The sequence below is a fragment of the Gavialis gangeticus genome, unplaced genomic scaffold (assembly GCF_001723915.1).
Source record: "Gavialis gangeticus isolate Ggan-Ray unplaced genomic scaffold, GavGan_comp1, whole genome shotgun sequence".
In the NCBI taxonomy this organism is placed as follows: Eukaryota; Metazoa; Chordata; order Crocodylia; family Gavialidae; genus Gavialis; species Gavialis gangeticus.
This window is the reverse complement of record NW_017728996.1, coordinates 49846392-49856512: the sequence shown is the minus strand read 5'-3', so window position 1 is coordinate 49856512 and position 10121 is coordinate 49846392. Positions and strand designations below refer to the sequence as shown.

At 51.3% G+C, this 10121-nt stretch overlaps 1 protein-coding gene across 2 annotated transcripts in view; it reads left to right on the top strand.

The window, feature by feature from the left end:
• The first annotated feature begins 2261 nt into the window (after positions 1-2261).
• Positions 2262-10121, top strand: part of CD276 (CD276 molecule) — a 36195-nt gene continuing 28335 nt past the window's right edge. Inside the window, exons 1-4 of one of the 2 annotated variants that reach the window (XM_019504481.1) lie at positions 2262-2361; positions 2473-2605; positions 7478-7828; positions 9048-9344. In XM_019504481.1, coding sequence (XP_019360026.1) covers positions 2308-2361; positions 2473-2605; positions 7478-7828; positions 9048-9344 — 835 coding nt within the window. In that variant the 5' untranslated portion in view covers positions 2262-2307. The remainder of the gene's footprint in view (positions 2362-2472; positions 2606-7477; positions 7829-9047; positions 9345-10121) is intronic. The other variant, XM_019504480.1, reaches the window with a different exon arrangement.

Below are 10121 nucleotides of genomic sequence, written 5' to 3'. Positions count from 1 at the left end.
CCTTCTGCTCCACAATTAAAGTTTGTTCCTTAACTCTTCTCATTCATGCATACCTGTTTTTATTGAACCTGGGGGTCACTACAGGAGCTTGGCATTTAGATGCAGAGGACAAGGCAGGCAAGAGACTATCTGGCTTCTCTATATGTTCTACATCATCTGGTGCACTGACTGTACTGTGTGTATGTGGATGTTCTGGGCTATCACAGCTCAAGTGTGTGGGGAGACCATGCAGTCCACCTGTCCATAGCATGTATGTTGGATCTCCAGCCAAACCCCTCCAGCCCACACTTCTGTGAGCACCAAAAATCCAGCCAAAAGATTAGCAGCAAGGAAAACAGGTTGCAAAGCCACTGGAAAGCTGGGCTGTCCTGCGTGCCTCGCCCCTGTCTATGGATGCTTTCTGCTTTCCATGGGCGTCACCGGCTTCCCAAGCTGAGAGCTGTGGTTCAGGGAAGACACTAATTTTCCTCAATTACTCTGTCTGCTTTGTTTGCATTCTCTATAATTTCCTCCCCACCCTGACATGGCACCAAAATCCCTGCTGATCTAATGAAGCCCAACCAAAATGTCCAGCTGCTCAAGGAGCTGGGAACATCACCTCCTCATTCCAGATGGGGGATGGCAGAAGATACCACCAGGCTGTGGCAATGGGACAGACTAGTTGGGTTGCTGGAGTTGTGGAGTTGGGTTGCCTAGGCTTGGGAGAAGAGGGCTAACGGCATTGGGATTTTGGAAGGGCATATGGTCAGGAAATGGAGGTACAGGCCTTCGGTAGCAGTTCGATTCCAGGGTCTGTGACTAGCAGCTTCAGTAGGGGGTCAGATCCCACTATCATATGTGGCTTCTTCAGCCACTGCAGCCCTGGCTTGTCAGCGTGAGGACTGCCTCTCAGAGCCCATCTCAACGAGTTTCCCTCACTGTCCCTCTGCCTCATATGTGACTTTCTTTAGGGCTCTCTGTAACCATGCTGCCTTGGCATATCCATGCAAGCCTCTCAGATGGTCTCAGCATCTCCCTAGCTATAACATGCGTCCATCTTTTAATGCAAACTGCCACTGATATCTGGGGCCCCCTTGGCAGCCCTGACAAAACTAGTGCTTGTGAGCGGGCTGAGTTTTTCTACATCCCTTGGCTTCCGCTAGGTTTGGCCCAACAAAAAGAAGAAAGCACCATTGGCCTTACAAAGCTTTTAAGGCCTTGACTCTTCTTTGCTTCCCTTGTGGACCAACCTGGCATCACTTCTCTCTCTCTCTCTTGCCTCCTTTTCCTCTCCTATTGCTCCCATCATCGTGGCAACGTGGTCCTGCACTCACAAGATGAACCTGAGAGATGGGCCTAGTTCTGGGTATATCTAAACTTCCTTGGCCTCGCCAACCCTGAGGTTCAAAGGTCTTGAGTCAGGCCCACTAAAATTCATGGGATTAACTTAAAAATCTTGAGATGTTTTTGAATAATACTTTGGTGTGTTTTTTACTTGCTTTTTTGGCTTTTGAGCCTTTAGGGGGACACTTTCCCTCCTTCGCTTTGCACCAAGAAGGCTAGAATTTGGCTTGGGAGGATGGGGGAGAATGAGTAAGCTGTGATTTTGATGTGTTCACTTGACTGCCAGAGTCATGCAAGCCACGAATATCAAAAAAATGATGCGAGCTGGCAAATACTGTTTCCTGGAGGAGAGAAATGAGATTTTAGTAGCAGGGTCCTGCCTCTGCTTGGGAGAGGCTGGGAAAAGCTGTACCCAGAGTGAAACAATGGAGAAGGAATGAGGAGAGAAGAGAAATATCTAACAAGAGAAGACATTCATGGCTTGGAAATCATGCGGAAGACCCCCCACCCACACCATCACATGCCAGCCAAGCCCATAGGGGTTTTTCAGCCCCCAGAGTCTGCTCTGATGTCAGCTGAAGTCCGTAGGAATCTTTCTCTTTTCTTTGGCTTAGGATGAACCTGAAGCTGGGCAGTCCTGGCATGTGGGAGAGAAGCCAGTGTAACTAAGGCAGGCTGTTCATTGTCAGATAACTATCTGAAGAAGGACATGCAAGCTACTGCTGGAAGAAGCGTTATAGTAGCACCAGAGGCCTCCCTGAGATCAGGGTCCCTGGATATGGAGCTAATGAGAAACAGACCTTGGCTCAAAGAACTGGCAGCCTAAATGGGCAAGCCAACAGAAGGATTATTACATCCTTTTTATCCCTGAGAGAGGGAGTGGCTTTTCCAAGGCCAAATAGGGTAGAGCAAAGCTCTGATCTAGTGTGGAAAGGTGGGATCCTGAGCTGTGTAGATCTAATGTCAGGTCAGGTGTAGTAGATAATGAGTAACAGCGTACAGGACTACGTGGACCTCTGGGCTCATCCCATGTGGCAGGTCTGCCTGGTCTGCATCCTGCATGATGCTCTGTTTCTGAGGAGTCCTGGCAGAGCCTGCTGAGTTACTGTGCAGTTTATGCTGATTTTTTCTGTGCATGTTTCTTTTCAGCTCAGAGCAGCTGCTGCGAGAGGGGAGATTCCTTTTCCCAGAGGGCCTCACCTTCCTTCACTGATGGTTTTTGCTGAAGCAATGATGCCGTGCCTGTGGCTTATACCAGGACTGCTGGTGTTCGGTCTGGCAGGTAAGTGGGGCTGGGCGGAGAGGGTATGAGATGTGTAGGTTGAGAAGTGCATCCCGCATAGGCTGTTTCTGGGCCAGGCCCCATCCCAGTGTCATCCATGGAGCCAGTAACTCGCTTGACATTAGCACTGACAAGACATTGCAGTGTAGACCTGACCTGAGGGGTAGAAGGAGATGCTCTGTGCTAGCAAACAGTGGCTGGAACCTGTGAGGCAGCTGAGGACAGAGTGATATTATTACCTCTGGGGAAGCGTTCGCCCCTGTTCCTTGCTCCACTCTTGCAGATGGTGTAGCTCAGGTCCCTCTTTCCCTCGAGGTGCAGGGTGAGGTAAGGCAGTGGCCCAGCTGTGGCAAGCCCCTCAGGATGTCTCAGCATTGCTGAGTACACTGATGGCCTCCATGCTTGTACTCATACAGCTGTGTCCTGACTGGCTCTTGGGCAGGAGTATTGCCAGACGAGAGCTCTCTCCTTTGGTGTCTCCACACTTGGGCAGCCCTGGCTGGCCCACCAGGAGGCCCTGTAAGGTCACACAATCTCTCTTGCTGCCCGTGCCCAATCCTGTGGGGCAGGAAGACACAACTGAATTCAAACGACTTCACTTCACTTGCCTCCAGCCCCCTCAAGGAGCTTCCTGATGGTGCCCCGGTGATGCTGTGGGAAGAGACTCTGCGATGTGTGGATGAGGCTCTGGGCTGTCTGACAGTCGCCTGTCGTGAGTCACTCGCCTTTGTGCTGCTTTGGGGCTGCTCACAGCAGCAGGACAAAGCAGAGCCAAATCCGCGATGCTACAGCTGTGCTCAAACACTCAGTGGGGAGGTGGGACAGTAGAGACGGCCGCAGGTCGGGGATGAATCGCAGTGGCAGTTCAGAGAGGACCCTAGGGCTAGAATAGGAGGGGCAGCTGAATGGCACTGCACCACGTGGGGGAAATCCTATTCTGATGCATTCACACGGTCTAGCTGGTTTGGTGTTTCTGTGTTTAAAGGCCAGGGCAGATGAAGCCTGGAGACGTAGGCGGGCAGGAGACGTAGGCAGGTGTCACTGCAGTTCCTTGACATGGCAGTTCCACACTAAAGTCAAACCTCTGGTGCCATCTAGCGCCCAAGGAGTTGCACAGAGCTTCTTGGCCCTGTCGTGCATGTTGCTGACCCTTGCAAGATCTCAAGTGGCTGCTTGAGGTAGTACCTGTTAGGGTTTGAAGACAAGGACAGGGGCAGCTGCAGCGTGGCAGGAGGCCAGAGCGGTGACACCTCTCCGTTTCTGGAACCAGGAACATTTTCAGATTGCTTCCGGGTTCCTTGAAACAATTGAAGTACCACTGAATCCTGCCTCATCAGTGAAGATTGCTGATCTAGAGCAGGGGTGTGGGTTGTAGCCGTGTTGGTCTAAGAACACAGGCAGACAAGGTGCTTTGGGTGAATCTGATATCTTTTATTAGACCAACTTAAATAACTGGAAAACAATTTTTAAGCAAGCTTTTGGGTTCAAAAACCCTTCATCAGGCTAAGGAAGTTTCAGCAGTTGGGTGTGCTCTTCCTGGGTGGAATGGAAAGTAAAGAAGCCAGAGGCTGGGCTGGGCTGGTATGCATACAAGACAGGCAGTCAGTGAAGATGTAGACTGAGGAGTCAATGGGTGAGAGACAGGCTGGGTGTGGGGGAGAGAAGGCGGGTGAATAGTGGAGAAGTACCTGGGGAGTCAGATGTCAGGCAGGTGTCATAAATCCAATGTCTATATTTAGTCTATGATTTTTAGTATCCAGGAGGCTGATGAAGTGGAGTTCATAGGCTCGTCTCTGGGAAGTGTTTTGTAGGTTTCCTTTGAGGATCAGGACTGAGAGATTGGAGAGAGAGTGGTTTTCTTGTGAGAAATGGGCCCCCACAGGTAATTGGAGCAAACTTTTTATAACAAAAAAAGACTTGCTCCATCTCTCCTGCCTTTTCCTTTTCTCTTGCCTCCATTTTCCCCTCTGCCTTGCTGTGTCTGCTCTGCAAGTCTTTTCCTACATCTGCAGTCCCCAAGCAATTAGTTATTCCATTATTTCTTCTCCTTTCACAGTATTTCCTACCCCCCTCGTTTTTTCCTTTATGAAACCTCTTCCAGATATTTCTTGCATCATCCTTTGATCCCCATCTCTCCGTATTTGCTGTCTGTCCTTGTTTAGCACAGGTGGGCTCTTGGAAAAGCTGCCTGCTGCTGACAGATCTCTTTCTCTCTCTTTTCAGTGATTTGCAGGGAACCATAGAAAGGCAGTTAGGAGGATTGCAAAGACAGAAATGTTGCACCTGTGGTGTTCATTGGAGTAGACTGGTGCCTTATTCACAGCCCACTAGATGATAAACTGGCAGAAAATGACAAAATAGGATTCAGCAAAGAGCCATTAGAACCAGAGTTAAAATGATTCCTTCCTGCAAATGTGCACCAAGGGCTGTAGTGTCTTATTTGAGTGAGATCTTGAGACTGGAAAGGGAACTGTGGACATATAGGAGGAACCTGTTGGTTCTGAAGGGGATGCAATAGGGTTGAAGAGAAAGGTGGATTTCCTGTTGGAATCAAGTGACTGAAACAGGTCAGAGCCCAGAGGTCAGGACAGAGGCAATGCAGCCTTACAGGGAAAATCAGGGCTTGAGGATATCCTGCGAAGGTGCCCAAAGGCAGCTAGCAGCTATGGTACTGTTCTGGGTCCAGTGACCTGTTTTTTTACTCTTGCCTTTACCCTGCTGGGGCACTTTGGGCAAGTCACTTTTCCTTAGCGTGCCTCTCTTTTTCCTCCTGCTTCCCATGTCTGTGTGATCTGTGTAGTCCATAAGCTGTTTGGAGCAGAGATCCTCTCTTGCTAATTGCCTGTACTGTGCCTACTACAGGAGAGAGTTTAGTGGAGGGCAATGAAAAGGATGAGAGGGCTGGGGCACATACATGACTTATGAGGAGAGGCTGAGGGAACTGGGCTTATTTAGTTTAGAGAAGAGAAGACTGAGGGGGGATTTGATATGAGTCTTTAAGTACCTGAAGGGTGATTTCAAAGAGGATGAAGCTAAACCGTTCTTAGTGGTGGCAGATGACAGAACAAGGAGCAATGGTCTCAAGTTGCAGCAAGAGTGGTGTAAGTTGGATATTGGAAAAAACTTTCTCACTAAGAGGATGGTGAAGCACTGGAGGAGGTTTCCTAGAGAGGTGGTGGAATCTCCATCCTTGGAGGTTTTTAAGGCCCAGCTCGGCAAAGCCCTGGCTGGGATGATCTAGCTGGGGTTGGTCCTTCTTTGAGCAGGGGGTTGGACTAGATGTGACCTCCTGAGGTCTCTTCCAACCCTCATTTTCTGTGATTCTGCCATTCTACCATGCCAGGAGACTGGTTCTCCTTGGTACATCTGGGCATTGCTGGAATGTAAACAGTAGCCTCCAGGGCTGAGATTTCTCTTGTTGCTTCAGTGATACGTTTCAGTCTTTGCTGTGTATCAGTGCAGCATCAGCTACAATTTGCTCACAATGCTGATTTGCTCTTTGAATTTCTTCTGAAAGCAGAGTAAAAACCATGCAGACTACCTCTTTCCCTTCCTATTACAGCCACAGGTATGAAAGTAGACCCTTGCCTTGCTTGCAGCCCCACTCCTGTGAATGGCAGAGCTGTAGCAGATGAGACTCCATCCTTCATGTTTCTAGTAGAGGGGGATTGTTTACTGTTGATGCTTGCAGTATTCCAGAGCTGACATGGGTTGAGTTACAGGATTATCACCAAGGCAGAAGCTGCAGCATAAATATACTGTCCCAATACAGAGGTGAGCTGAGCAGAGGGCTATCTTAAGGTCTAGATGGCTGTGATTCCCCTATGACAGCTCCATCTGCAGGTCTGTCATTGGAAGAGGGTGCAGCTACTGCTCTCAGACAGCTGAGGGCAGCAGTGCCACAGGACTGGGACACAGCACCCATCTTCCACCCTCCTGAGAGCAGTCTCCTGGCCCAGGAAGGCTGTCAGATCACCTGTATCCTACCTTGACCTTAGGCTGAATGGCTGCAGGGTGTTGTGTGCATTGTGTTCAGAAAGGACTTTCTTTGTGGTGGGATGGGTGTGAAAGCACTCAAAGCTAAGCAGACATGGGCTGGGTTGGTGCTTGGGTAAGAGAAGTCTAAGGGAAGTGGCATGCTGAAAGATAGCATCCATGTGCATCAGTAAGGGGTGCTTTTCCTCAGGAATCACCGCTGATGTGACCCCCATTGCTTAGGGGTTCTGCTTTATTATTGGCAGCACTGTCTTTCAGATGAGCGTTGTCCTGCTGACCATGAATGATCATTAGACTTCAGAAGAGCTCTAGAGTCCAGGTCAGATTCAGGTAGATACTATGCATCCCGTCCTCCCTGCCCTATCAGTGGGGTTCAGGGGAGTTCTTCACCTTGTACCATGAACTGTTAGGTTGCTGTGGGCTTCCAAGCAGCTGCCATGTTCATCCTCAGAGCTGGCTGCATTTTGATGGTAGCATATTATGTCCATCACTATCCTGAAAGACCCCTGCAGAGCTACCACTGATTTCAGGGCAAGACCCATGAGCAGAGAGAGCACCATGTAATGCCAGGCCAGGGAAAGACAGAGGCAAGGAGAAAGTTTAGTCCCACTAGTGATGGTGCGAACATTAGCAGAGAGGGAAATGGACAGGAACCGCAGTGCTGTGGACCTGGGGGTAAATCCCTACCTCCCCAGAGGCATCCTCCATCTTCTTCCCAAGGATTTCTTGGCACCCATTCAAGGGGAAGGGGAAGCTGAGATGAGGTGACCTCTTGTTCACTGGGGCCTTCTGCTCTAAGGCCCCTGGTTTGCACAGTGTTGTGTAGTTTTGGGCCTGTCTCACTGCTATGCCTGTTTGTTTGCTTTCTGACCTCAGGTGCTATAGAAATCCAGGTCCCTGATGACCCTGTGGTTGCCCTCTTTGGCCGAGATGCCACCCTCCGCTGTTCCTTCTCTCCCGATGCCAACTTCAGCCTGGACAAGCTCAGTCTCATCTGGCAGTTGACTGACACCAAGCGCCTGGTGCACAGCTTCTCCGGCGGGCAGGATCAGCTGGCCGACCAGGGTGGAGGCTATGTCAACCGCACGGCCCTCTTCTACGACCAGCTGCCCCAGGGCAATGTCTCGCTGCTGCTGCGGAGGGTGCAGATCTCTGATGAGGGCAGTTTCACCTGCTTTGTCAGAGTCCAGGACTACAGCAGCGCAGCAGTGATGCTGCAGGTGGCTGGTGAGAGATGGAGAGGGGCTTCCACTGTAAAGATTGCTAGGCCAGGGTGCCGTAGCGCCCCCCCCCAACACACACACGCACATGCACACGCATGCGCACGTGCGCCTTGGGAGATCTGTACTGATCTGGAGCTTCATGCAGTCTCCCGTGCTCTTACAGAATCTTTTTCTCTCACTCCCTGCTCCTCCATGATTTCTCTATCCTATTCCCTCCCCTAGTTGTCTTGTCACAGGCAACCCATCTCTCCCCCTTCATCACAGGCCTAGGGATCTTTCCTCAGATCCTTGACTGTCTTGCTCCTTGCGAAAGATGAGCTGGATCTGGGTGTCGGAGGGGTGGGTAGAGAAGGTGGGAACAAGGGTTGTCTGCAAATCTAGAGCTGAGCATTTGGGGTGGAGCTAGAGCTCCAGCACTCCAAGCTCCAGGAAGGCTCAGGAATGGAGTTTATTTCCCACAGGAGAATATCCCGACTTCAAATGACTCTGAGGATTGCCTCAGTGAACTGTGCTGAGGTCTTGGAGCCAACCCCCAGAAACATTGCTCCTGGAGGTGACAGGATGGCTCATGCTACTGATGCCTCCCAGCAGCAATGTACATAAAACCATCTCACCCGGACCAAGCAAAAAGGGGGGTGAGAAGCCACCCTCCTTGGCTGGCCCTGGCCTTTCCTGTGCTGTGTGCTGCCCCTGGAAACCTTGGTTCTAGGGGTAAGAAACTCTGCTCTGTGTGGCTGTGTTCCTGCCCACCTGCTGGGGGAAATGGCACCACGCGTGTGCACTGGGATTGGGGACTGGGCCTAGAAGATAGGCCAAACCCCATGTGGAGGGTTCAGGGTGACTGTGTCTTTGTGGGAAGTCTCTGAACTCAGGCTGCATCACGCAGAACTTTGCCTGTTGGGCTGTTAAGCTGTGTGGGGACCTGCACCTCTGCTCCTGCACTCAACTCGATGGCCCACCTTACTCCTAGGAAGTGACATGCCTATGGCTTCCCAGCAGAGAGCATTATGGGAAAAATATTTCTGAATGCTTTTGTTTTGCTCTGCCGCTGTCTTCCAAAGGTGTGAGGAGGGGTGCAGGTGTGTGCCTCAGTGGTGTGGTGATGGCTTATGATAGTAAAAGCCTTGGGGAAGGAAGAGGGAATGACCTCCTTGATAGCAGTCTGATCATGCCAGCTGGCTTAATTCCAGTGCATCATACCTGCTCACTTCCCTCCCTTTCAGCTTCGTACTCCAAACCCAATTTGAATCTGGAGCCCAACAAGAACCTGAAGCCGGGGGACCTGGTGACAGTGACTTGCCTCACCTTCCGTGGCTACCCGGAGGCTATTGTCCTCTGGCAGGACGGCCAAGGCAACAACTTCACGGAGAACGTCACCACCTCCCAGGTGGCCAATGAGGAAGGCCTCTTCGACGTGCAAAGTGTCTTGCGGGTGGTGCTAGAGCCCACCAGCACGTACTCCTGCCTGGTGAGGAACCCCGTGCTGCAGGAAGAGACCCAGGCCTCCGTCACTATCACAGGTTAGTGGGTGAGAGTGGGGCTGGTGGGAGCTTGTGGCATGAGGACAGAGATGGGCTTATCTGAAACCCAGTGGCCCCATGCATGGGGGCTTCTCGAACTCAGCTCCTCAGGCTGTAGTTTGGCACCAAGGTCAAAGACCAGTGGATGGACCCCTGGAAAATAAGGCTGGAACTAATCCTTAATCCCAGCTATCCGTTTGGCCAGGGGCATGAAGCTTGCTTGAGCAAACCTGAGCCTCCTCCTGGCTGTCCAGACCTAAGTCTTGCTGCATAAATCAGGGTCTTGCTGTCCACTCTAAGTCCCTAGTGTGCTGCTGTATGTGTGGAAAGGAAGGGGAGCACATAAACGGTCCTTCCCCCAGCTGGATGCCTGCTTCCACAGAGGGGCAGCTTCTGTGCTGTGTGAGAGGGCTGGAAGGATGGGGCAGAGGTAGCTTTGTGTCACCTGCTGCAGGGGCCAGGCAACTTCTAGTGGAGCTCAGAGCAGCTCGAAGCACAGGTGTGACCGCAGATCCCTGCACCCAGCTCCATCCCGGCCTGCCAATAAGCACTAGAGTTCGAGAGAATGGGCAGTGTCAGACTGCTCTGAAATGGAGGGAGTTCTCCCCTTATGGCCCCTGCACATTGCTGGAGTTGGCATATAGGAGACCAACTGGCATGAGTACAAAATCTGTTCCAGGTGCGTCTCTGCTCAGCGTGCAGTCCTGCTGTCTGCTTGCATGGGGGCCCCTCATAAGATGCTCAGATGCTGTTGGATGTGGGGTGCATGGCTGTATA